Here is a 27,955-nt window from a genome sequence, read left to right as displayed (position 1 = left end):
ATTTCTTTATTAAAATGTGTGCTTTTCTTCCAGATGCCAGTGTATGTGATGGGCATCACCAGCAACCAAGCTCCTTTTTCATTTGGCAATGCAGTGCCAGGGTTAACATTTCATTGGTCTGTCACAAAAAGGGATGTCCTGGATGTGAAAACAAGATTTAGTGAGGTAAACTTGTAGTTTAAAATTTAAACACAGAGTGAGTCGCCCCCCCACTTGGTGTTTTTCACCCATGGGTGCATTTACTTTGGTCTACATTTTCTAATAGCTTACCTTGAAGGTAGCTACAGAAAGTTAATTGTATATCTTCTTCCTTCAAGTTCCCCCACCCCAATATTTTGTTTCTCCTGGTGCCAGAAATAATGGTTACTTGGAGTTACAGGCATCCTTTCCTATGTACAACTGGGTTAACCAACTCTGCTACCTGATTTCAGTGCCATATCTGTTGCTTGGAATGCATCTGATGGGCACCTTCCACTTCATGTCAGTCTTCCAGTATCAAATGGTCACTAGGCATCATTCAACCTTAGAGCAATCTCATGGCAAGGTTTGCCTGGTGGACAGTCATGGGCTAGGACAGGTCTTGTGTCAAAATGGTAGCTAGAGATCTAGCTAGAGGGTGTAGCACTGATCTAGAGTTCACTGCAGCAGGTTGCCGCTTTCAGATGGCTCTTGAGTGTAAATAGCAAGAGGCTTTGTGACATGAGCTGAAGGTTCTGCATGTATGCAGTCATGCAGTATCATAAGATTTGTAGCTCCCATATTTTAATGAGTATTTAGGAACAGCACTGGATGAGCCTTCCTGCTACTTCTGCTGCCATAAGAACTCATTTGGCAATAGTTAACTGTACAGTGTGGCTTAGTCCACATGCTACATACTGTAGCCTGAATAGGGACCTGTAGATAATGGCATGTCCTGATAGTCTTCTCTGGTGCCCTCTGAACAGGCCCAGCCAACAGATTCCTTTGGGGGGTCCTAGACCTATTGAGAATTACGTCCTACAATAATTCTGATTTTAAGTTCAGAGAAGAAATTTAGTAGCAACCAAAGTATACCTAAATTTACAGGATGGCTTCTAATGATAATTCTATTTAGCTCTGTTGTCAGAGCTGAGATCAGGAACCTAAAGAGCTTTGAAGTATATTAGAACCAATATAATAAATGAAATTCCTTCCTTACCTAGACTAATATTTTGTCTTTCAGGCTTCTCTTCAGCTTTCCCCCCAGTGCAACTTTGCAGTGGATGTTTATGGTAAAGGGAAAGGAAGAACAGGGTTGAGGCTTGTTGTCAAAGCCCTTGATCCTTCTGCTGGGCAATTTGGCCACATGGTAAAAGAATTGTCAGATGAAATCCAAATACAGGTATTATTATATTGCTATTCCTTACAGGGCCATTCTGTTGTGCTTAGTGAAAAACAAGTGTCAGGGCCAGTGCAGCACCACAAGGCCCATATGTGTGTTTCACAGTTTCACTTATGCACATGGTGGGGAAATTGACAATGGCTGCATAATTGGCTGTGACCATGAGAACCTGAGTCTTGCTTGTTTTTATGCTGTGTCTGTGAAGATGAACTCATAGGCAATATCTGGTAGAACCTCTGGAGCCAGAAGAATGGCTGAGGATTAGTAACTTAAGTATCTCACGGCATCCTGTCCCTGTCCTTAACCAGGAGAAGCACAACGCATTACTCAAAGCAAGTGAATATATGCAAATTTATTGACATTTGCATAAGCTTGTTGTTTCAGAATCCTGCTCTTCTAGTTACAGATTTTTTTATATAAATTGCTTTCATAGTATAGGGTACACACAATTCTGAAGTTAGTGCACTGTAGCATTGGATAAGTACATCAGAATTCTCAGGTCAGTTTAAATGTAGAATTTCAGCCATGCATCTCAAGGTCTTTACATTGGTAAGATGTGTAGTTACAGAGAAATAGGGCTATGAAAGAAGCACTGGTGTCAACAAGATCATGATACATATCAAGATGAACTCAACTTCTACCAGTATTTCAGATCTCCACAGTATTTGGATTTGTTTGTTTTGAATCTGATGTGTTCAATAATAACTTTTCTGGGCATTTTGATGCTCTCTGATATTCAGAGAGTACAATTATGCTCAACAGCTGAGGTCTTCAGTGAGTCTGTCATTTCACTCTGAACACAATTACAACAGTGTAGGTCCCATTGATTTCATTGGCTCCTAATTTGAATAAAGTGTGCTTAGGATCACAGAGGAATTAATGAAGCTGAAATGGCATTTTCATGGAGCTAAATAAATTGAATTAATTAAAGCTGGCTAAAAAGGCCAACATACATTTATTAGGGTTAGTTTTTTAATTATGTACAGCAGTGGTGTTCAAATGAATCCAGCATGTTCATATTAAACTTCCAAACCTCCATAAGTATATATACCATAATTTGGAATATATATTTTTTTAAGCTGGTTCAGGCTCCTTTAAATATATACACAGATAAAGTCCTAAGTGTAAAACATTTGAAGCTGACATTTTTCATCTATATGCTGGTCCTGACCCAGTTATTGCATACAAGGAAAAACCTCCATAACCACATTAAAACCTGCCCTCCTCTCCCCCTGTGTTCTCCTCACACTGCCCCCAAATCTGTTCCCAGAGGAGTGGGAAACCCTCAGATCAGATTTGGGTGGCAAGCTGGAGGTGGAATTCGGTTGCACTCACAAAAGTTGTTCCTTGAGTACAACGATGGATATATTATAAGGTATCAATATCAATTGGCAGAGAGCATTGATACAGCTGTCTTCTGCTTTCATATATCTTTGCCTAACGGTTGCACCTGCTTTTCCTAGATACTTTATTTTGCACTGTGTCAGCCAAGAAAGCAGTCACAGAAGTAATAAGGGGCAAAACTATATATGGAATACAGACTTCACAAAAATATGCCTGGGCTGCCTCTTAATTTCAGAGAACCATAACACTTTTATGATTCAAAAAACAAATTCTACAGACAAGTCCTTAACACTTACAAGGAGTTCTTTTGTCGTAAATGCTTTGTTTAAGATTTGCTGCCCAAAATCTTGTGTGCCTGATTTCAATGATGTCAGTTTGTGTTCTTTCTGATATAAGTTTGGTTTCAGGATGCCATCATTAAGCCATAGATATTTAATAATCATCACTTTTAAAATGGCATTTTTAGGTCATCCTGGTGCAGGAGCATAGTTAGTGCTCTCTTTTCACTGGTTAATGGCACTACAGCTAGAAACTTCATGAGTCTGTATAAGTCTAACAATATCCCTTGCTACTTAGTATTCTGTGCTAGGAGCACCCTGGATGAAAATACTTTGTTTCAGAGCCTACACATTGCAAAACAGTTGAATGGAATCTTAATTTTTAAAAAGTTACATTATTTAACAAATACGGAAATAGTAGCTATGTGCATAGGGTTTTTAGCTAATCCCCATGCTTCAAGTTTGCTGGATGGAAATAATGGTCAAGAGAAATTGCTGTTTGAAGTGCAGCACGGAACATTTTCTTCTTTTCAGATTCCTTTTGCTCTGGTGTGCTGCTCACTATAAGAAATAAGTTGTAGGGAGCTAAGGATAAGATTTGCTGATGTGAAATGCCTTCGTGTTTGCAGCTTCTGTTATCCTTTATGACGTATCACATGACTCTTGAGATACAATTGCAGCTGGAGAATGTGTTCCTTATGTGTGCTGGTAGAAATGTTTTTGACTCTACTGCACACTGAAGTACACTGAATATCAGATTACAGATTATGGCCCACTGGTGTTCATACAAATTTCTTATAGGAACAGAATATACCAGACTGCTGCTAACCTGCCAGCCACCTTGTTTTTTCTCCAACGCTTAAGTAACATTAAATGTCTGTCTGTCTGTCTGTCTGTCTGTCTGTCTGTCTGTCTGTCTGTTTTAAAAGCAAATATATTTGCTATGGAGCAGTCATCTGCTCACAGTTTTGAAGTTGTGTCTTTGTTAGCAGATAGGAAACAGAGAGAATTCATGTCATACATTTAGAAAGATAAGAACAATAAATCGTTTGGCTCTTATGTACCATGATAGTTATACAACATCTGCGGTATTTATTGTTGCAGTAGCAATTGGGACTGGTTCCCATTCATTTTAGTAAAAGTACCCCACAAGTGGAATTCTTCTCTCTCAAATCTTATCACCCCACATCTTACATCTCTCTATTGTGAGAACTGTAAAAAATTAGTGAGACAGGACTTTACCCTTGCAGAAACCATGCTGGTTCTGCTTCAGCAAGACTTGTTTTGCTATATGCTTTGTAATTCTATCTTTAATAGTGATTTCCACTGTTTTCCCACAGCAGATGTTAAGTCAATTAGTCTGTAATTTTCAGGCTGCCCCTTGGATCTCTTTATAAAGATGGTGTCACATAAGGACAAGCTACATATTTTTGTTAGGAGATCAGCGGTTTCATATTTGACTAGTACATGTATCTGTTTGCTACTTTTGTAAAAGCCTGAAAAAAAAATTTCTTCATTTTGTAGGTATTTGAGAAACTAGTTATTCTGGGAGTAGAAGTAGGACAGATCCTAATGTCGCCAAACTCTTTTTTTAAAGTTCAGACAAACAGGTTAGTGGTTATGTTTTTCACATTTTGGTCTTACAAATGATTTGACATAATAATAGTTTTACTATGGAACCTAAAGCAAAATCATAGGGGGCGGAAAACCAGGAGGAAGCGGGGGGAAGTGTCTTGTGGCACTCTAAAGAATGTGTTTATTGTTTTTATATTGTTTATAAGTTTTCATGGACTAGATCTCCCTTCATAAAGGCATCTGACAAAGTGAACTCTAGACCATGAAAGCCTATTTATTAGTCTTTAAATTGCCATCTCCTGGTGGTGGTCGTGTTGCAACCAGGGGCGCCGACTTATAAAAAATATTGGGTGGGGGGCGGGGGCCCATACCGACTTATAAAAAATATTGGGGGGGCCCAAGACCTCCAAACCGCTGCTGCTGGGGGAACGAAAGGGGCGAGCCCCGGGCTGCCCCGACCTTAAGTGAACCTGTGAGGGCCCGCCCTTTGCAGCAGCCGATTGGCTGGGCAGTGAATATTAATGAGCTAGGGGGAATCCCCGCTTCTCGCGGGGCTGACGCCAGCCCCGCGAGATTGTTGATGGGTCAAGAGCCCGCAACCCCACCCCCTCTCTAGATCGGGAGTGGCTTTGTTTTTCTTAAATTATTGGGGGGGCAGAGCCCCCCCAAACGAATTTTTGAGGGGGCTCGGGCCCCCTCAGGCCCCATGGAGTCGGCGCCTATGGTTGCAACCAACTAACATGGTGGCCCTTCTAAAATATCATAGAATCATAGAGCTGGAAAGGACTCTGGGAGTCTAGTCCAACCCCCCCCCCCAATGCAGGAAACCCAGCTAAAGCATCGTGACAGATGGCCATCCAACCTCTGCTTTAAAATATTCAAGGAAGGAAAATACTCCACTTCCTGAGGGAATCTGTTCCAACTACAGCGGTACCTCGGGTTACAAACTTAATTAGTTCCGGAGGTCCATTCTTAACCTGAAACTGTTCTTAACCTGACATACCACTTTAGCTAATGGGGACTCCTGCTGCCGCCACGCGATTTCTGTTCTCATCCTGAAGCAAAGTTCTTAACTTGAGGTACTATTTCTGGGTTAGCAGAGTCTGTAACCTGAAGCATCTGTAACCCGAGGTACCACTGTAAGCATGTTTTTAAAATGTTTCATTTTAGCTTTTTTCTAGAATTTGCTTTGTGTTTTTAAATGTCACATGGAGCAAAGCTCTTTCATAGAAAGGTGACTAATAAATGTTAATAGCTAAAATAAATGAAAATGTGTTTTTGACAGATGACAATCTGTTGATAGTTCTCATTCTAGCTTCTGAAACAATGAACAAACTGATTGTTTACTATGGGTAGTTAGTATTCAAGTACTCGTCCTTACAAGTATTTTCAATTCAGCTATGTTTAGGAAAATGTAATTATTTTCAAATATCAAAGGAAAAGTTGATATCCACTTTGCAGTGCAATCCTGTACTCAGAAAATAGACCCATTGAGCTTAATGGGGCTTTCTCCTAGATAAGTGTGTATAGGACTGTAACAAGAAACACTTGAAATGAAGAATTACAAATAATTATGGTATGATTTCAAATTACACTTCCTTAGAGATTCACACATACCGACAACTTAGGATAAATGGTCTCCCAAAGAAGTTTTAGTGTCCAGAAATCAGTTATTTGATTGCATCGTTCATGTATGCCTAGGGAATAGCTATTGAATTAAGCCATGCATGTTCAATCAAACTCAGTTGAAATTATTCCTTAAGGGTGCGCACATTAACGAATACATATGCAGTAGTAGCAAAAACAAAGTCCTCCAGATATTGGGGAGGAACATCTCTAAGAACTTTTGGAGTGCTTTAATTTCAGTTTGTATGAAAAAAGAAAATAATCAGTGAAAGAAAACCATTTCTTTCAGGACAGTAGCATCAATATAGATGAGTCAGTTTGGCATATTAGAACATGAAGGGGAAACTGCCATCATTTCAAAGAAATGGCAAATGGCAGTTGGGCAGTCTGTCCGGAGAAGCAGTTATAAGGGGGGGGGGGGGACAATGTAGTATGTTTTATGGAGACCAGAGAGAGAGAGAGAGAGAGAGAGAGAGAGAGACATACTGTCTCTGTTTCAAAGGGCATAAAAGGCCCATCATCTCCATAGATTTGTACTGCCTTTGAAAATGGACACTGAGTGAGTCTGGCTTCGTAAACGAAACAAATCCTCCAACATGGCCTTATTGTGTCATCTTTGGCTGAATCATCTTTGCCGCTTTGACAAGATGAAGTTCAAGTTGATAGGGAAGATCTTCTAGATGCTGTGCATTTCTTTGGCTATATTAAAACACACACACAGTGATTTCTATTGAAATAGAAGTGCTTCTTAAAGCAAATGTCTACTGAGCAAAAAGCTCTCTTTTCCCAACAGCTTCACACTTTCTGTTCGGGGACCAGATAACGCTTGCTGGCAGATATTTTAAGATACATACTGGTATTTTACTGTATTTGTTTATAGAAAACACCTATATTTCCAGTTGAATAAAACAGCTTGTACTGTCATGTGCATAGAATATGTGTACGTCATATTACTAGCCTTTGCACTATTTTTTATTATTATTAATGCAGCAATGCCATGGAGAGATGTTTTTAATATCAGTGTTGTGTACAAACAATTTCCAGGAAGTTCTGCTTAGTCATGTTCCTGTTGTGTATTTTTAATACCAGCTCTGAACCTGGCAGACTAATCTTACTCTGAAGCCTGTTTATAGGAAATACCTCTGAAGGCAGGCAGCATCCTGGAGTCCTGTCCATTAGTATTCTGAATCAAGTTTACATCAGTGAATGATGACACTGCAGGGCAGCAAACAGCAAGTGGATTGTAATATATGCATAATGTAATGGTTCTAGGGGTTGCTCGTGCGTAAGCCGGTGCAAACACCTGGCTGGGTTGCCTGAGTGAACCTTTTCTGTCCGGACAGCCACTCACCCGTGGCTGCCCCAATCACTGGCAGAATCTGTCAGTGGGCGTTTCTTAAACTTCTTCCAGCAAATAAGCTCTTTAACGCCTAGTCTCCTCCTACTCTCTCTGCGCGAAAGCCTTCTGCGCAAGGAGGGCGTAGGCAGTGGAGGACCCCTACTCTCCCCGCTGGTCCCCAGCAAGGAGTCATGGGACTGCCTCGCCGCTTCCCCCACCTGCCCCCCTTCTCCACTGGTGCTACGCTGATTCTCTTCCCCAGAAGATGGGCTGCCTCTCCCAATCCCGGGACGCTCTCTGGAATCTCTCTGGATTTTGCTCTCTCCCTCCGGCACTGATGGCAGTTCCCTGACACATAAGCACAGATAAGACGTCTTACAAGGATGCTTGAAATCAAAATCTGAACCCTTGAATCTTAGATAAAAATTCAACAGCAAATCAGTGGTGTGCTGACATATGGCAACATGGTTTATATAAAACCGTGTTGCAAACATTGAGGTTTGCATTTTAAGAGTCTTAAAGTGGTTCTATTTATTTTTCTCTTTGTTTTATCAAGGGACCGAGTTGCTACTCTAATTTACCATGTCTTGGATCGTCAGGATAGAGTTCCTGTGGTGCAGATTGATGAGAGAGGCCTCCTTAATTCTGGATCCCTGATAGGACTGTCAACAGTACAAGTAATTTCACAAGAGCCATTTGGAATCAACCAGACCCTTACTGTCACTATCAAGGTAGTGTTTTGTGTTCTTTTTTCCCCTGTTCTCTTCAAGGAGATTAGAATGGCGACTGCTATTTGCCTCTGATTTAAAATTGTAATTTCCCATTATTCCAGCTGGAGACAGTAATTGTAACTTCAGCTTGGAAAGTGCAAAAGAGTAGCCATCAATTCTGTTTTAACAGAATGGCTAAGCACTTGTGCTGTTCTGCAATAAAACTTTGACATTGCTTATTTGGAAAAGATTAAATGTAACAATGCTGACCAAAATTAAGAAAATATGGGTACACATGACTAATATATGAACCTGTTTTGCTGGACATAGATATACTAAAAAATAGTTTATATATTGAAAAATAGATTGTAAAAATAAATGTGACGCTTAAGCAACATTTTGTATAAGCTGTAATAAGTAACTGTTCCCATGCCTGTAAAAGCATTTGTTCTTGAAAGTTGCATTTCCTTGTGGTTGTGGGGAGAGCATGTGTGGGGTATTCCCTGGTCCTGAATGGGGGGTAACTAAGCCTCTAAAAGAAGATGAAGCTGAAATATTCCCACTAGAATTTAATTAATTAAAGGCTCATTGTGCCTCCATACACATCATTGCACTGGCCATAACTTATTCTGTTGGCATTCCAAGGGCAAGGGGTAAGTCTGCTGCATCCCTGCACACTGGCTCATTAAATGAGCTAGTTGCACCAATGGGGGGATGTGGTAGAAATCACTTTTTTTAAAAAAGAAATACAGACTTTTGAGACAAAAAGGCCTGCCAGGAAGTGGTTCACAGCTAAAAGAGCATAATATAACTACTTAAAACATAAAAAGTGATATATATATTTAAAAATCAGCAACAGATGTAAATTGTTGTTGTTATTTATTTCAAATTAGACTGCATCATCCAGTCCTTGTTAAAAACAGTCAAGGATAGAACCAAGTTCACATCCTGTGGAAGGCAGTTCTATAGTGGTGGGGCCACTGCTTAAAAGGTGGGTCTAATTGGTGTGACCTGTGGGAGTTAATAATCCAGCAACATTTAGCAGGCCACAGGTTTCCATCCCTGCTTCAAAGGCATGGGCAAACCTACCTCCCCACATAAGAATCTACCTGCCCAAAGGGGAATCTACTGGCCACAGCTCAGATCAGTAACTGGTGTGGAAGCAGCAGTTCACTTCTAGTTTTAATTCGGGAAATATGTCTCTCAGCATCAGAACTTTGGGAAATATTGGCATAGAACAATATTTAGAGGTAATAGAAAGTGAGAACAAAATACTATGTTGGAGGAGGGAAAGAGAAAGGACTAAATGGTAAGGTTCTTTTAGAAAAAAAATGTATACAGTGGTACCTCAGGTTAAGAACTTAATTCGTTCTGGAGATCTGTTCTTAACCTGAAACTGTTCTTAACCTGAAGCACCACTTTAGTTAATGGGGCCTCCTGTGCCGCTGCTCCACGATTTCTGTTCTCATCCTGAAGCAAAGTTCTTAACCCGAAATAATATTTCTGGGTTAGTGGAGTCTGTAACCTGAAGCGTATGTAACCCAAGGTACCACTGTAGTAGTATCTGACTTGTCAAGAGAGTTAAATGTAAAAGCAACTTGAATGCATGCTTGAAAAGGAATGGGTGGACTTGGCATGAAGCTAGCAGCATTTTAGAGGCAGCAAGACATGGCTTAAAATACCGGTGTATACAGTTCTCTCTTCCATTATTGGATATTACGAACCAAACAACCAAGATATATATCCTTTGCCCCAGATAGCTAGTAAAACACCATTTTAGAGTACGTGTACATTTTGTAGTAAAATGTAAAACTATGAGAGCCTCTTCAGGAGGAAAAAAAGAGAAAGGCCTTTCTTTGCTACAAGGTAAACTTAAGAGGAAGGGTTTCTCATAGGTGTGTGAGGGTGTTTCTTTGTTTCCTTCATTTATTTTCCAGAGCAGTATCAAAGAAAATCTTATTTTTCCCCTTTCTCTCTTCTTGAAAGCTAACCTAAATAAGTCAGGCAGGTTTGCCTTCATTAATTAATAACAAAAATGCAGTCTCATAATAAATCCTTTGTAAATCCATTGACTTGACAGGTCCTTGCAAGTTAATACTGCTGCGTATCTATTTAGGCTGCAGTATTTGCACACTTCTGGGAGTGTGCCCTGTTAATCACACAGTGATGCTTGCTTCTGAATAAGCACACATAGGATTGCGCTTCTGAAGACCACATGGGGTGTATTATGGCCTACCAGGTTCTTTACTTTCCACCTGTTTCTGCAATCCCAAGCAAGCAGCAAAAGCAGCGAATTAATGAGCCCATAGTGAGCCTTGTTCAGCTTGGTGACCACAAGTTGTACAGGCCTGTGAAAGAAGTTTGGTTGATACCATATTCACTATAGAATTTATTTACAAAAGGACCTGTTAATGATAGCAAGGTATATGAGTCCATGTACATTTAGTGGAACCTATCTGTCAGGGGCTCAGGAGCAGAGGCACAGGGGAGAGAGGAAACGGAGAGCGAAGGGGAAGAATCTGAGGGCAGCGTAGGGGAGTATGACAGTGGCCCGAGAGATTCCATGAGCCTCTCCAGCGATTCAGAAGATTCCCAGAAGGGGGCGCCGATGGCCAGGGCAAGGGGGGTCCCAGGAGGGACGCACCAGAAGCAAGGGGCCAGCGGGGACTCCCAAAGCAGCAGCTGGAAATCAGGACCAGTTTCCCCACCAGAGCGTAGCGGGGGGGGGGAGGAGTCCCATGTATCAGGGCCAGCGTCTCCTCCAGTAGGGAGAGAAGATGAGTCAGGGCTGACCACGCCTCCATCGCTGAGTGAGGGAACGGAGGGGAAGTCAGATCCAGCTGGCCCCCCCGAAGGGGGAAGCAGTGACAGGAGCAGTGTAACGGTCAGGAGGAAGGTTGCCGGCTGGGCGCACGCGCCAAGTTCAAATGTACAGGCGTGCAGGACAGCAGAAGACCCGAATGGGGAACCAGGTCCTAAAGCCCGCCGGAGGGAGGGGGAAGACTCAGGGGACTCAGCGTCAGAAGAGTCTAGAAAGTGGACAGGCGGACCCAGAGGAGGAAAGAGCAAAGGAAGAGGTGGAGCAAGGCTAGAGTCTTAAACTGGTGTTTGGGGGGAGGAGATTCAGACGGAGCTTCAGCGGTCTAGACTCCAAGACGTAGAGCTGCGCGCCGCGGCTTTGAAATCGAAACTGATCTTCAATAAAGACTTTTGTATATAACAAGAACTGGCATTGGTCCTTTGTGAGCTGGGACCTCGGGCAGCTCTGACACTATCCTAATACATTTTTATTTTAAATCCTTTTTATTTTACAGCATATATATATGTCTAATGAGGCATATAAGCATTTTCTTGTTACCCATGAGGTTTTGTGGATTGCTTAATTAGTTTGTACATCTACAGAGCTGAAGCTTTTTAAAAAAACAAATCATCATATTCTCAGGTTCTGTTGGAGCTTGGGGCTCAAGGGGAAAGTAATAGTGATTACCAGAACCTATTAGAATTAAGCCAGGCAGCTCCCAGGAGGCCTTGCTGGATGAGCGAAGGAAGATAATGTTTCAACAAAGGACCAGAGTCATCTGTCAGGGCCTTCTCTTTAAATGGCTCTGCCCCTTTGGGACAGCTTAGGCAATCTTCAAGGTGCACACTGTTGATTCTGTAGTCACACACTCCTGAGTAACTGAGGAGCAGGACTGGCCTGAGGAAGTCATCCCCAGGAGTCTGGGGATTATGGACAAGCTGCATCACATGATATAGAATGATGCTGAAGCCCCCTCATGGAGTGGGGTAACCTGGGAATCATCCAAATCAGGGTGCACAGAAAATGAAACATGTGACCCTTAGGATCTTTACATAATGATCTGGATCTGAAATTGCTCCTCCATTCACATATATAGCCTCCTATATACACACACCTTATCTCACATTAAATTTAGAAAGATAAAACAGCTTCGGAACTCCAGTGGCATAATAATAATCCACCTTCCATGCAGTGAGTAGGAGATACACACATGCACACACTCACTATTCCACAACCCTGGAGTGTTTATTAGGAGTGCAATAAGGGTTAAAGGTAAAAACATTAAAAGATGATGACTTATAAGCAATTTGGCCAGTAGGTAAAACAATCTCATACTCTGTTTTCCCCTATTTCCCTAGGTGGCTCCTATTTCCTACTTGAGAATATCCATGAACCCAATTTTCCGTACACAAAACCATGAAGCATTATTGGCATTACCATTGGGCATGACGTTGACCTTGACCATCTACTTCCATGACAGCTTTGGAGATACTTTCCATTCACAAAATTCTGTGCTTAGCTTTGCAGTCAACAGGTACTTGTCTATACAATTAGCTTAATTTTACAGCAGATATAAATAGCTGAGTATGTGGGAGGATTCAAGGTACTGATACCTCAGCAACTGACGACCCCCTTGGGTTAGCTGTTTAAACATGTTCAGTGAACAGATAAAAGAACTGAAAAGTGTGATTTAAAGCTGGTATACTGGTGCTTTGATATGATATGATCTGAACAAACCACCCACCTGGAAAGTGATCAATGCACGTCTTCCATGGAATTACTCCAAGGCTTTGCATAAAGGTAAAGGTAAAGGTACCCCTGTCCGTACGGGCCAGTTGTGTCCGACTCTAGGGTTGTGCGCTCATCTCACTTAAGAGGCCGGGAGCCAGCGCTGTCCGGAGACACTTCCGGGTCACGTGGCCAGCGTGATGAAGCTGCTCTGGCGAGCCGGCACCAGCGCAGCACACGGAAACGCCGTTTACCTTCCCGCTAGAAAGCGGTACCTATTTATCTACTTGCACTTAGGGGTGCTTTCGAACTGCTAGGTGGGCAGGAGCTGGGACCGAATGACGGGAGCACACCCCGCCGCAGGGATTCGAACCACTGACCATGCGATTGGCAAGTCCTAGGCGCTGAGGTTTTACCCACAGCGCCACCCGCGTCCCTAAGGCTTTGCATATATAGGAAAAAAGAAAGGAGACTGCTTAAAAGTAATTTAAATAAAAAAATTTAAATCTGCTCAGGCCAAATCAGTGCCTTGAAATCGTGTCTTTTCCCAGTTGGATTAAATAGTAATTCTAAACACATTTACTTGCCATAAATCCCACTTGTTCACAGAACTTTCAAGCCATTTTACTGAGCATCAAATACTAGTAATTTATAAAGTTTGCTGATCCTTTATTGGCATATTACAGCAATTGCAGCCCAGTGTCTTTGCCTGGGGTCTTCTTTTCCAGCTCCCCAACAGCTAGTGGGAGATATCATGTCTTGTCCCACTGGCTGTGGGGTTTGAATAAGGCCAGCCAGTGAATTTGGCCAATCACAGGTGGGCCTGAAGTCAGGCACCTGACCAAGGACTCCTATGGGAGTCTTCACTCAGGTCAGCCCCTTACACATAAATTAAGACTGCCCACGGACCCAGCAGCTCAGTCAGAACAGGGTCTCCCACCCTGTCTACCCTTCTGCAGCATTAGAACTCCACCCAAATGTGCATGAGTGTGTTGGGGGTATGACCTTGCTATGGAAGTATTGGTTGCTGTATTCATGACCAGGCAGGAATTTCTCCTCCAGTTGAATTGGGCCTGCCTAGGTTTTTTTGCTTACCTCATAGCAATCATCACAACTTGTGGTGGATAAGTCATTAGGTTGAATCCCTAGTCAAGGGCAGAGGGGGGTTGGTAGGAAGCCTACCCCTCTATAGAATCAGGGTATCCCACTAAAGGGGTCCTAGGGTAGCTTCTTCTGCCTGAACACCCAGACGGCCATAGCACTCTCCAAAATGGTGATGCCGATGGGTTGCACCTCTTTGATGTATGTCATAGGGCAATCCTAACCCAGGATCAACTCCCGATAATAATCAACTTGCAGGTGGGCTAGATATTTCAGGACACACCCAATGCCTATGTCAAAGCCTACTTACATCAGTGATCAAGATGTGTCCTGTTTTTATCTCAAAACATAAAACTGTGGTTATAACTTCTGTCCACACACCCGGCCTCAGGGGCAGCAGACTCACTGTGCCTGGGCATGCAAATGACTCTTATCAGTTGAAAATGATTATTTATAAGTGGCTGGTATCTGGTACTATGTACATTTGCTTGGAAATACTGCAGAAGGAACTGTGTGTTGGAGTTCAATACCTTCCTAATGTTTAGCTTTTGGGAAATATAGATGTTAACACAACTTTCTGTAGCATGTGAGGGATGTAGCTATTTTGATCTGCTGTCTTTTGACTTCTCTTGATTCTGGGATATAATAAAATGCTCTTATTTCCTTGGATACCACTTTTTAAATTATTCACTACTTTTTGTCCATAGAGATGATTTTGTACAGGTAGGGAAAGGAGCCTCCAACAACACATTAATAATCCGAACAATGAATGTCGGACTAAGTTTGCTTAAAGTATGGGATGCAGAGAACAGCATTATTGCCGATTATGTGCCTCTTCCTGTGCAACATGCCATATACCCTGAGCTCAGAGATATTGTTAAAGGTGACGTCCTTTGCTTAACTTCCTCACTGGTAAACCAAGAAGGTAAGGAATCAGAATAATAATTGACACTAACTGAGAATTGTGACAATAAAATAGGGTGTATGGCAACATTAAATTGCCATGGAAACTTCATACAGTTGTAGATGCAGCACATTTTCAAAACAACCAAATACATTATTCATTATGTTGTTCTACTATCAAATGTCAGGCCCTATCCCTGCTAAAGAGATGAACCAATTTAATCAGCTCCTCTGTCTTTAACTATATCAAATCAATACGTCATTTTGCTCTGAATGGTTGTCATTTCTATTGATCTTTAAAGGAGTAATATAATTGAATTTTGCTATCCGTATATGGAAAAACTAGAGGGACCACTTTTTATGTGAAGTAGGTCATGAGGCAGACAATCAAATTTGAAGGAATGCATGTCAGAGAGCCGAAGTGATGGCAGTCTTATTTATATAATTTTTGAAGAAGAATATTCATAGAGTGATATACAGATTTCAGAGGATGGGTTAAAACTAATATGGTGCTGGTGTTGGCATGAGCCTGCCAGGATGCTGATTAGGAGGACAGGGCCACACAATGCATGGATGAGAATGTGGCCTTCTGAAATATGCTAAATAATTCCACTGTACCAGAAAAAAGGTACTTCAAAGAAAGCTAATACGCCATCCATGGGCAGTTTTTATGTAACCTAGGCTGGGATAAAGTGGGCAGACTGGTTAAGAAGCCCTGCTAAGTTTTCTATCAGTGCCTTTTTCCTCTTGCTCTACGTTTGTGTGTGTGTGTGTGTGTGTGTGTGTGTGTGGTTGGTGCAGTGGGAAGACTAGCTAGTTTACTCTAAACTTCTTACCTTGTTGCCTTTAGTCTTTGTTGTAAATGCTGCTGGTTCTTCAGTTTTGTTTTGTTTTAAATCCTGTTTACTGTTTACCTTCTGCTAGTTGTATCTTACAACTTCTTTGTGAACAATTATAGTAGTCCCTTTGGGAGGGGAAATCCAATTACCCTAAATGAAATCAGATGAATATCGCTTGGGCCAGTCATATCCCCACTTTTCAAAGTTGGTCTGGTTTGGAAGGCCCCTTTTTCTATCAGCGATGCTTTTGGCTTATAAAGAGTGTTATGCTCTTAGAGGCAGCTATCACCTGGGAGTCATTTAAACTGCTCAACATGTAGGCTAGAGCTATGAGACAAGCCATTTGGGGCAGTTTTCTTCATTGGATCACAAACTGTGTTTTTCTCAGACGTTTGCACTTCCTTGGAGGAAAAACAAACACCCTCAGTACATGACTAGTGTTGCAGCGCTCACATGCCAGTGTTTTCCAGTTATCAGTGCTTATACTATGGTGTGTGTTTTTAGATTTGCCTTGAGAGTGTCTTTAAACCTCTTTTGTTGTCCACTGGTATTTTGCTTTCCATTCTTAAGTTGGGAATAGAGTAGTTGCTTTGGAAGACAATAAGAAGCACGAACGCAGGGCAAAAAGGAGTAACGAGCTAAGAGGAAGGCACGTTTGGCAAATCCTCACTGTGATCAACTTCCATGCGGAAACCTATGTCCCCACTGTGGAAGGACGTGTGGATCCAGAATTGGCCTCCACAGTCACATGGACTCACTGTTAAGACCGTGTTCATTGAAGACAATCTTACTTGGCTATGAGTGATCGCCAAAGAAGAAGAAGTGTTACACCATGTCGGTGCAATGGAGCAATTTTGATCAGGACTCATGTCGCACCCATAATGAATAGAGCAGCATTAAGCTTAACTCTGAAGGACTTCTTCACCATTCTCTTTATGGCCAGATAATCCCCCTGTCTGCTTCCTGGCTGAGTGGCAGCAGTGACTAGTGCTGTGGCTTTTGCTAAGGCAGTTGCTGTGACTGAACCGGATGCTGGGCTTTAGGCAGGATGTAAGACAAAAGCAGAAATCTGAGCAGGGTAGATGTAGCTCTTTTGCAGGCTGCTGCAAAAGATGAACAAATGCACCAGGCCAGACCTTCCCGTGTTTTTCCTTGAAAATCATTGTTCCTCACTAGATGGGTGTCTGCCCCTGTTTGCAAAAAAAAGTGATCTCACACTCTGTATGCATGCACACATTTTTATTCAGTTTTTATCAGCCATGGCACATTTAACATTTAATTTTAAGATTCAGCATCAAGCTCCATGTTACATGCAATAGGTGTTCTTCTTGAGTAAGACTAGTGAAATAACTTGATGTAGCAATAGTTAATCTGATTATATATTTTTCACAGGTTTGGCAGGAACATGGAGTTCTTCTTCAAATAGTATTCTTCAGATTGATCCAAAGACAGGAGTAGCAGTAGCAAGGAATTCTGGAACTGTTACAATATATTATGAGGTCCATGGATTGCTTAAGACCTACCGGGAGGTGAGACACTTCTGAATTTCATTTGTCATGTTGCTCTGGGTGGAGACTTCCTGTGACTAAAAGGAAGCATATGCAGCATCTGAGTGTCTTTTTCTCATCAGCTGTCCCCACATACCAAATTGCTTGGTAAATTTCTTCAAGTTTAAAAAGCAGCTTTGAGATTTGATCTGCAAACTGTTTAAAGGAAATGCCGTGTTTTCAACAGTTTTGTGCACCAAGCTGCATTTTAAATTTTAGGAGAGTTGCTGAAAGGAAAACCTCTAATGAAATGCTTGTGGATATCCCATCTAGTCTTCATCCATGTCAAAAGCAGCCATGTCACCTAATATTACGTTTGCATCCATCTGTTATTCTTATATGACAAGTTTCATCTGCGCAAAGCTAAAATGCTTCTAAATTCCAAATAGCTTTGACATATTAGTATTCTATACTTGACTAAGTGGTATGGGTGAATTAAACCACTGGTGAGATTAAGCTATACTACAATTTTGCTCTGAAAATGTTCTGTCTTCCAAGTACTGTGGGCAGGATTCTCCCAACGAGCCCTGCCAGTGGAAGCTCTGCACAAGGACTTCTGCTTGTACAATGGGGCTTTCTTCCCGCCTCCCTCCACATGCTCCCCAAAATTGGCTTGGAGTGGGGCTCAGAGAATCCCAAGAACAGCACATGGGGGAGGAGAGGTGGAGTTGCTTGCACAGACAGAACATTCGTCATTTAATTCGACTCTGCATAGCCAGATCTTTATGCACAGACGTTTTTTGTGGCTCAGTGGGAATTGCATCCACATAAATAAGTGATAGTATGATCTCTTATTTTTCCTTCAAGGTGTCGATTAATGTACCTCAAAAGATTGTGGCAACACATGGAAGTGGAATGAAAACAAGTTTGCAGGGCACTTTAACTTCGAAAGTTGTAGTTAAAATTGGGCATGGAAGCAAAAATCTGAAAGGTACCATATTTATTAACTTTATGTTTGAGTGTGAAAACTTGGACCAAACAGGCAAGCTTTTCTATGTAACATTAATTTTATGTATAAATACTACACCATTTATTATCTCTGTGTACAGCTTGTTGAGTTTCATTATGGGAAGGCATCTAAATAATTATTTTAGGGCATATGTAATTTTTCACTTAGCTGAATTAATGATGTTCAATATTAGTGGAGCACATACCTTTCATGGAAAAACAGCAAGGTTTCAGCCTCAACACAGACATGTATTTCATACATGACCCATAATCCCTCTTAGGGTCCTTTAAATGTAACCCATTTTGAAAGCTTTACTGGGAAGCAGAATATGACGTTAATAAATCAATAAACTGGGTGCTGCTGCACTTCTGCTAGTTTGGGCGGAAGCCCACCTTGCGTGATCCTTCCCTCTTGTTAAAGAACAGGAGAAGAAAATAAGAATTATGATTGTACACCCATGCTTACGTGCAGATATCCTGCCTCAATTATGCCTTTATATGATCAGCAGAGGGGAACACAATCATCTACTCCTTTCACCAAGAGTGGCAATTTTTGAATGAGTCTATTTAGCCAACCATCTGCCAAACTTGTGATCGTTCAATACTTTGATCTTTATTCCTTTTGAAGAACTTAATTTAGAGTTTGGGAGGGTGCTCTGAGAACATATACCTCTACAATTACTTAGAAGTATTTCAGATGGGTGCATGTTGAAAGCATAAATAGTAATTTCTGTGCCATTTAACACACGTTTAATGATTAACAAGCAAGCATATTTTAACAATGCAGTGCTGAGTACTCAGTACTTTCTGATATATTGAATATGTGTCCAAGGGAACTAGTGCTTCATTTCAATCCAATAATAAATGACACAATTTATCTTCTTGACAACCTCTGGAAAACACATTAGTGAGACTTCCATAGTATACCAGGCCTACTGGTTACAAGGCCTTGATCCAAAGTTTAAATGAAGTGAAATTACCTGTGGCTTAATATGACCTATCACCTGGCAACACTTTATACCTCATTCACTCTCAATAATTATTGTTGTAAAGCTGTCGGTGTTAAATGCTTTCATGTCATAGGTGAGAAAAGGCAGCTGTATAAGTCTTCCTGCTCTAGTAAATGTCTCTTGCTTTATATGCTTAATGGTATAAAGAAGATTACAGTTAAAGATTAAATTTCTTACTACCAGGTTCTGCTATTTCTTTTTAAAAATGTTTGTTTTTCTTCTATTTTAATTCTTTTACACAATTTTCCTTAGGAGAATGTTCACCCGCCCAGATTGAAGTAATTGAAGAAATGAGGCCCCAGTCTAGTATCAATTGCCAACTTCATTTCAACAATGATATATTTGATTTTCCAGCCTCTGAAATTTTTGCAGCAGAACCTGGGTTTGATGTAGATTCAGGTAAGACATAAAGAAGCCCCAAATCACACCAAGCACTCTCCAGTCCGTCGTGCATGCTATGGTACTATATTTATCCTGTTAAGATAATACTGAGTAATGAGTTGAGGGAGCAAAAATAATAATCCAGTACATAAGTAATAAAGTAATAATGAGCGACATGGGAATATAGAGATACAAATGTGCCAAACAAGTTTAATGATGATTGGCTAGAACTGCAGTGTTAAGTGAAGACAACACAGCAGGTGATAGCAAGCTGCTTTTCAGTGTTTGCAAACACCCTTGTTTCTCAGTGCTTCAAAACAGTGTAAAACATTGGACCTGGAAAGCTCTTTGCTCATGTCAATTTCAGTTTGCAAGCACAGAACACTGTCTCTTATGTCAACTCTACATATGACGTTGACTGTGGTGTTTTCATGCTAAGGTTGCCCTATTGACATTAACTGAGCCTCTGAATAAACATGCTTAGGACTGGAGTGCAAAACATTCAACAGTGTAGAAAACTACAGTGGTACCTCGGGTTACAGACGCTTCAGGTTACAGACGCTTCAGGTTAAAGACTCCGCTAACCTGGAAGTAGTACCCTGGGTTAAGAACTTTGCTTCAGGATAAGAACAGAAATTGCATGGCGGCACAGCAGCTAAAGTGGTACCTCAGGTTAAGTACAGTTTCAGGTTAAGAACAGACCTCCAGAACAAATTAAGTTCTTAACCCGAGGTACCAGTGTACACTGAGGGGGAACAAGCTATTATTATTCAAATTGTTCTTGGTTCTTTAGGACATTATACTTGTTCCATCACAATGCACAGACTTGCGGACAAGCAGCTAAAACAACTGAGTATGAGCAAAACGGCTGTTGTTGTAACAGCTTCAGTCCAAAGCAGCCATTTCTCAGAGTGGATCAGTGCCGAAGTGCCATTTAATCCGGGATTTTACGCTAATCAGACTGAAATTGCCTTGAATAATCATTACACAAGTTCTGATGTGAAGATATTTGGAGCCACTGAAATTCTTGAAAATCTTGTGGTAAGTCATGACCAGTATTTTCAATTTGTTAATGTCATGTTTCCATGAGCCAATGTGGATACCACGCACAGCAGTCCAATAAACAGCAACATTTGAGCTACAATGAAAAATTCAAAGCAAATTGGATTTCAGACAGTAACAGAAATTTGGGGTGTAAAGACAATATCCATCATATTGTCAATCTTTGTATGAAAAGTTAAAAATAAGTTTAAAACAGGTACTTTAAGATGTATTTTATTCACTGAAAGAGACCACTGAAAGGAAGTCAAAGGAGGCACAAACTTAGATCAGCTTGGGCTTTTTTCTGTGCACTACACTATTCTGCATATATATTTCACATAGTTACTGTTTTGATTTCCTGTAATTAGGTGGGTGTTATCTAGGCCACCCAGTGCAAATTCTCCTTTAATTAGTTACATTAGTAAGCTAATAAAATTAGAAGTCAAATTAATTGAAGTTCATCTTTATGTGAATATACCCAAGGGTGTGAAGTAGAATTTAAGCAGTCATTAAAGGAAACAAATACTCATATTGGTATTCAGCTTCATAAGTTGAGTGGGGGGGAATACCATTTGCATTTTAGCTACCCTATTTTTAATACAGAAAGGTAGAGTTGGCAAGGGACTTGAACAAATGAAGACCAAAAATGATTTATGATACCATAACACACCTTCGGGAATATCAGGAGAGAGAGAATAATGTTCTACATAGTACTCTGCTGCAGATGTTAAACTATAATCCATAGAGGCACCATTAGAAAGAGATACAAGAAATGCATAGCTGACGTGACTTGGAGAAAAGACTGTTCAGCTTGGTATGGCAGGTCGTCTTGAGCAGAGGGTGTCTATCAAGCAGCTAGAGAACATCTGTGAGAGCTCACTCTTCCAGGGGAAGGGTTCTCTTTAACAGAGAAGTGCCATCAGAAGAGGGAAAGAAAATAACATTTTTAAAAAATCGAATAGATCTGTCTTGGTTGTGCATCTGACACAGGGCTCAAGTGGCTCAAAGACAAATTAAGAGAGGGGATACGATCCCGCAGTACAATTTTTCTCTATCTCTGAGTGCTGTCAGTAAATAATATGTGTTTATCTTGTAGGTGAAATCTGGCTCACCTCTGGTGGTAGCCTTTGAGAAGGAAAGGTCCTATGGCTTGCCTAGTTATGTAACATATACTGTCAGCTTATCAGATCCAAGACTTGCAAGCAAAGGGTCTCTGTCTACTACACTTACCATATCCAGCACAGGGACTGACCAATCTATCACAATCCCAGTGACAATGTTTTACGTATCTGACAGACCCTTATCAGTGAGACGTAAGTTTCTCTTTCTATATCTATACCTTCCATTGTAGTAGTCCCTTTTAAAAATATATTAAATGTGTTATTGTAAATGTCAGCGTTTTTAGTGCTGGATTGGCATAAGTTTTATCTCCAAAGCTATATGTAGGCAAATGTAGTAGTGTAGCATTGCTAGAACATAGATTTTATTGCATAAAGAATTTTCCTAATTTGAAAAAGTTCAGAAAATCAGTGTCAGTTTGGTATTCAATGCCTCTGTGTTCACCAGCATCCCAGAACCTTTCCTTTCTATGGCAGGTCTTCGTGCTTCCAAAAGGGAGGGGACCCAGAGAGTGGCATCAGATCTATGGCTTTAGTTGAAAGAGCAACCTGGGAAAGCACCAATCTGTGCATAATTATGTTTGGGTGCATGCATGGGAATTTTTGCTGTTTACTCACCATTGATCTCTCAGGAAGCACAGCATCATACTCTTAACTGATTATTCCTTTATTTATATAGCTTTATTTTAAGGATAATGGTATAACATTTTCAGGGGCTCTAGAAAGCAATTAATATTGACATTTAAATATATTTTTGAACTGTCACAGGCATGCACATTCCAAATGTTACTTTGAAATAATCAAATAGTGTTATTTAAATAGATAGCACAATTGGATTCAAACCAGTTTAGGGTGTTAGGTCTATTTATAATATGGATACCCATATATCTTCTTTTCAATATGATCCTCAGATGAACCAAGCTTATTCCAACACTTCCTTGATTCCTATCAAGCCATGTTTTTCACACTTTTTGCACTACTAGCAGGGATGGCTGTTACAGTAATAGGTAAGTGTCAAGGGGTTCTGAAGCATCCCTCCACCCCCCTTATTTTTTTCAAAGTTTATGTGATTTCAAATTAATTTCTGCCAATTTGTTCTGCCATGTCTTTCAGTGCACTATGCTATTTTCTCACCAAAGGAACAGCTCACTCACCCAGCTTTTCTCCCAAGGACGAGTCCTGAGCATAGACAACGTAAGCAGATCTTAAACCATTTTAAATTGAAATAAACTTTTCACGCTTAAACTATTGTACTGCATAAACATTGCAGCAAGGGAGAGCGTTCCCCTCAGAGTAGACTGCCTGAGCCAAGTGGTATAACTGTACTTTGCAAGATACTGAAACTTGCCAATTTTGACTCTTATCATCCCACACAGGTTTTTTATTTAATTGTGGCTCCTCTGAGCCAATGGGAAGACTAATTTTAGTTCCATGCTTATGAAAGGAAACTACAAGAAGAGCTGCAATACTAAACCAAATCCTCTCTTCTTCTTAAAATGGCACAACTTTCAAAGAAAGTCAATTAGCTCGTGATAAACCCCAAAGAGATGTTTTGCCCTTCTTTTTTCTTATATAGCAGGATGGGGAACTTGTGGCTGTGGGTGTTTTTGGATTCCAACTCCCATCAGCATGGCCATTGGTCAGGGATGATGGGAGTTGGAGTCCAACAGTGTCTGGAGGGTCAAAGGTTGCCCCTACCTTCTCATTCACAGAACACAACATTTGGAAATGGGAGAAGAAAGTTTACATTTTCACTAAATCTGTAGACTTTCTTCAGCTGCTATCTGTATAGTGAAAAGCAGCCCCAGAGACTGCAGTTGGGAGAGGATGGGATGGAGGAAAAGTGTTGTTGATCCCTTTCCCCACCCACCATTTGTAGGTCCCCAGCTGCTTTTCTGCCTATTGTCATCTTAAGGCTAGTTCTCAATGACCTGCTAAAATGTGGCTGAGCTTTCCTACTTCAGATTGTCTACACATGTTCTTCCATAGAAAACAACTTCTCTCACCATGGAAACCTGGACAAGGACTCTAATCTAGCCTTTACCTGATGTGCTAATGTTCTGTATGGAGGAGTGTTGCTGGGGTTTTCTGTGGAGGAGTTTTCAGTCATGCGAGACCCCATCTGCAATCTGAAGTGTTATTTGTGAGAAATAGGTCTTAGCTGGTAGAACACTTATTCAGAATAGCTGGTTGACGTGGCATTTTGCCTGATTTGTTCTCAATATTGTTATTTAATATTCAGTCTTACAATGTTACATCCTGCCAATAGCTCAAGGCAGATATCCCTCAAGTGGGTGTGAAGATTTGAGCATTGAGGATTTATTGTCATGAGATGGCCAGGATGTTGGCATGTGTGCTTTTCTTTCTGGGAAGCATTTCCCCAGCACTCCGCAACCTGCTTGCCTACCTGTGCTTCCTCATTGTCCATGCTATTAGTTACTTCATGATATGAGCCATTCAACATAGTGCTGTAGCAACCATTCCATTAGTGCAAGCTTTTTTTTTGCACTTATTTTTCTTCCCTTTGATAATGCTTGAATGCAATTGCTTTTCCTTTTCTCATTAAATGATGGCGAATGGTAAAAAAAATAACACAGGAGATATTTTCAGAACAGCATTAGCCTGAATCATGTTTTTGTGACTCCATGAAGATCTTTAACACGAAACAAACAATTTAGCAACATCTTTATCATATATATGAATAATAATTCTGCCTTTTGTTTATAAATGTAGGATTTCCTGCTCGATCTGCACCTTCCTTCAGTTCCACATCTTCAGGCAGCATTCACGGCTCTCCCACCAGACTGTGGAGTCCTGGTTATGCTTCACAGTAGACAGAGCTTTTTTCCACCTCTCAAAAGACTCTTGTTTGTATTTTAAAGTACTAGTGCTTTTACTGGTAACTAATTCATTACCTGATGATAACTTGTCAAAGCTTAGCTTTTTGCTCAGTTTATTCCGACTCTCTTTCTTTGACGAATGCAACAAAATTTCTGTATACCTTTTTAATTCACCATGCCCATGTTATTTAAGGGTAGTAGAATCTACTCTTCCACAATCTGTCATTATTAGCAGTACTATCTGGGTGCTGGGAGAGGAATTTATGGGTAATGCCCAGTATCTGTGTTGATCTAGCTTGCCTTTTCTTTCAGTTAATACTAGTTGTACCTCCTAATTGTCCGTATCAATGCAGTGCATATGTTTGTTTACTTCCTGTGGAAATTGTATTTTTATAGTTTCATAATGAGGCTTAATACAAATAAGGAAGATAGATACAAGGACATAAGCCAAAAACATGAAAGGGATATATGCTTCTAGAAGACTAAAGTTTTAGTTTGGTTACAGATTTTATTAATTTATTTTGAGACTCAGGAATGAAAGTGCTGCACTATTACATTCTCACACCCTTTAGCCTTATAAATAATTTGAATTTTCCAGTTTAGAAAGTAGTTATGCTGTAATAACTATTAAATAGTTGTGCCTTTTTTGTGCAAGAATTGTAGTAGGGTCTCCCCTTACCTAAAAATAGTCAGCATACACTTCACCAGTTGCTGCAAGTACCAAGGCCCTCTGCTATTCACCTGTAAATGAAATTTTTATTAGTTATTATTTGACTATGCAGGGTGTTTTTTTAAAAAAACAGGAACAGTTTTATTTTAATGAAAAGTTTATTTTAAGCTGAGTCTTTTTTAAAGAAAATAATGTTGATATAAAGTGGGTGATCGTGTATTTTTTTAGTTCTTTGCAAATGTTAAATACCTCAACAGAAACTGGCCACATTTGGGCATCATGCTAAATCAGCACTGGTGAACGTCTTTAGCTCCATGGGCCAGATCCTTATCCAAATATGTCTCGTGGGTTAAACTTGGACAGGTGAGTGACCTACCTGTCAATCTCTTGGTGTTACAAATGACATTTCTATCCTTTGGAGTGCCAAACGTCTGGAAGGCAAGGCACTCCTAAAAGCAAGCTTTCCACCTTTGTCTGCAGTGAAACAGCTTCTGAAATTAAGGAAAAAACTTGCTTCTAGCAGCACCTTGCTGCCTGCTGCATACTTAGAAAATTAGCCAAATTGAGCAAGTAGGGGTACACAACAGAGTTTCCTATAAGGAGCTCTCTTGCACGCCCAGATCCAGCAAGGTTGCTGGGTTCCTGCTTTGTGCAGCACTTCAGAGGCTCCCGACAATCAGTTTGTTGTTAGATGCTTTGGAAGATGCACAAGGAGGCTTTGGCCAAGGGTGCCTTTTTGGCTGAGTCAAGCCCCGCCTTTACCTGTATGATGCCATGTGTAGGGAACACCCAAACCACCCTGATGGGCCAAAATTGGCCATAAAAAACAAGGAAATGCAAAATTGGCCTGCAAGAGTAAGGTTCCTCACCTGCTTGCTAAAAAAAAAAAAAAAAAGCTCCAAGGATGAGTCATCTGAATCCTAATCTGTGGCCAATGCTGATTAGAATATTCAGATTTATAACCCGTGGTTTTAAGTTGCCTTGTTTCAGTGAGCCAAAGCAACAAAGAATTCCAGTTTGTCGAGTCTGGAGAATATGGCAAGTTGTGGTGAATCTACACTAGAAATGAAAGCTTCCACATTCCTCCTGGGTGCAAAGCCCAAAGCCCACTGTGGTTTATTGGCCAAGGCTCCAATGTAGCCAGTGAGTCTCAATGAGCATCTCTTGACCTGATACTGTGGCCTGGACTAGGACCCTTATACTTGAAGTGCTGCACGAGTGTCATGGAAATGTGAATAAGGGAGGGTACACAAAAGAGCAGCTCAGTCTTCACAGACTGACTTCCGCAACAGGAAATATTTTTATTTTTATTGTGCTGTCTATACAGTTGCGACCTTCCCACCTCAACGTGTGCATGCCCTAGCTCTACTGAGGTCAGTGCAGTTACTGTTCAATTTAAGCAGAACAAAAATTTCCCCAAGGATTTAGCTGGTATAATTAATACTTTGTGTCTGCATGTAATCTACAATATGCACAGGTAGCCAAAGAAATAACAACATACCACCACATATAGTATAAATTTGGACTGGAAATGTCACATGGTTTCTTGTAGACTTTTCTTCCTTCCTTCTTTCATACAATGGCTGCTGGGAAGTTCGGTGTCTACAACAACCAGCAGTGTGGTTCTTTGATGCCATAGCAGTAAGGAACTCAAAGGTTGACCTGGAGTAATTGTTTCTAAATTCCAATTCTCTAGCTCAAAGCTTCTCAAATGCCTGGCTGTTCAGTATTTACTGGGCCCAGAAGTAGGTCGCTGTGCAAATGCAGTGTTGCCAATCTGACAGGAAACAAGACTGCCAATAAAATACAAAGGTGAAGTTTTTCCAGAGGTTCAACAAAAAAGAATGTGATGTTTACAAAGTGAATATTCTCTAGGTCTGGTCTTTGGACTGTGGGTGACATCCAGCTGTGGCAGCCCACTTGTGCAACAGATTTCTGCTCAGGCAATAGGTGTTCCCTTTCTTTTCCTTCTTCCTACAATCCCCAACTGATCCAAAACTGCCATGAAGATTTGGAGAACCCTCTGGAATAGATCAGAGACATGGGGTGGGAGGCTACAAGAGGCAGGAGAGCGGTGGGGTCCCATCACATTATCTGATGTGACATTGGATATCACCCACTGCCTGGTGTTGGAATTGTATCATAAACACCTTCTTTTCAACCCTAAGTGTTAATAATTAACATTTAACAGGGAGCAGTTTAGAACAAGAAATCTTAGTGCCTAATTCTAACACTGTGAGTGTATGTGACTGTGAACAATCCTTATTGTGATGCTTAAAAAAATGTCAATGCAGGGAATATTTCATGGAAAATTTGAAAGTCGTACAAAGATACTGTGACAAAGTTGTATTTGTATATTGAAAACAAAGTTTTTGTTTGGTTTATTTGCTTGAGAAATAAAGATATGCTTTAACACATAAGCATTGCCTGAAAATGATTAAATATACACATTCAACCTTAGACATTTTTGTAATATAATCATGATGAGATGGATGTATAAATTGGTAACAAGAGAAGGGAAAACTTATAATTGCAATACATCATCATCATCATCATCATAATTTAAAACAACAACAACAACAACAACAAAAGGCTCTGGAAGAAGAGCAGGGGGGTGTTGACGTTAACTGTCTTTTCACAATGTCCATGTTTTTGTTTTCTCACCCAGCTATCAAAGGAAAAGCCTTTACATCTGGGGATAGCATTTCCTTCTAATTCAAAGACAGCTATTGAGTTCATTGGGAGATGACCAGAGGCTCCCTGCTGCCCTAGGGATGTCTTTCAAGTAAAGTAGGCA

At 40.7% G+C, this 27,955-nt stretch overlaps 1 protein-coding gene and 2 long non-coding RNA genes across 4 annotated transcripts in view; 1 reads left to right on the top strand and 2 right to left on the bottom strand.

Moving 5' to 3' along the window:
• Nucleotides 1-27,578, top strand: part of NUP210 (nucleoporin 210) — a 92,225-nt gene extending 64,647 nt beyond the window's left edge. The window contains exons 27-40 of the mRNA XM_079964960.1: nucleotides 34-165; nucleotides 1,202-1,360; nucleotides 4,507-4,592; nucleotides 8,079-8,253; nucleotides 12,391-12,566; nucleotides 14,569-14,786; nucleotides 16,996-17,132; nucleotides 17,958-18,081; nucleotides 19,361-19,507; nucleotides 20,283-20,530; nucleotides 21,627-21,843; nucleotides 22,560-22,655; nucleotides 22,762-22,842; nucleotides 24,382-27,578. Coding sequence (XP_079821086.1) covers nucleotides 34-165; nucleotides 1,202-1,360; nucleotides 4,507-4,592; nucleotides 8,079-8,253; nucleotides 12,391-12,566; nucleotides 14,569-14,786; nucleotides 16,996-17,132; nucleotides 17,958-18,081; nucleotides 19,361-19,507; nucleotides 20,283-20,530; nucleotides 21,627-21,843; nucleotides 22,560-22,655; nucleotides 22,762-22,842; nucleotides 24,382-24,482 — 2,097 coding nt within the window. The 3' untranslated portion in view covers nucleotides 24,483-27,578. The remainder of the gene's footprint in view (nucleotides 1-33; nucleotides 166-1,201; nucleotides 1,361-4,506; nucleotides 4,593-8,078; nucleotides 8,254-12,390; nucleotides 12,567-14,568; nucleotides 14,787-16,995; nucleotides 17,133-17,957; nucleotides 18,082-19,360; nucleotides 19,508-20,282; nucleotides 20,531-21,626; nucleotides 21,844-22,559; nucleotides 22,656-22,761; nucleotides 22,843-24,381) is intronic.
• LOC307209719 overlaps nucleotides 1-27,955 on the bottom strand; it is a 64,790-nt gene that overhangs the window by 24,429 nt on the left and 12,406 nt on the right. The window lies entirely within an intron of this gene.
• LOC307209739 lies at nucleotides 91-16,064 on the bottom strand. Its single transcript, XR_013835737.1, has 4 exons — nucleotides 15,601-16,064; nucleotides 12,777-12,820; nucleotides 4,225-4,369; nucleotides 91-138 (listed from the first exon to the last, which is right to left on the bottom strand). It is a non-coding gene; the product is annotated as an uncharacterized lncRNA (long non-coding RNA).

This window comes from Podarcis cretensis (genome assembly GCF_951804945.1).
Source record: "Podarcis cretensis genome assembly, chromosome: 2".
Classification (NCBI taxonomy): domain Eukaryota; kingdom Metazoa; phylum Chordata; class Lepidosauria; order Squamata; family Lacertidae; genus Podarcis; species Podarcis cretensis.
The sequence above is the reverse complement of the archived record's forward strand: the minus strand, read 5'-3'. Positions and strand labels throughout refer to the sequence as shown.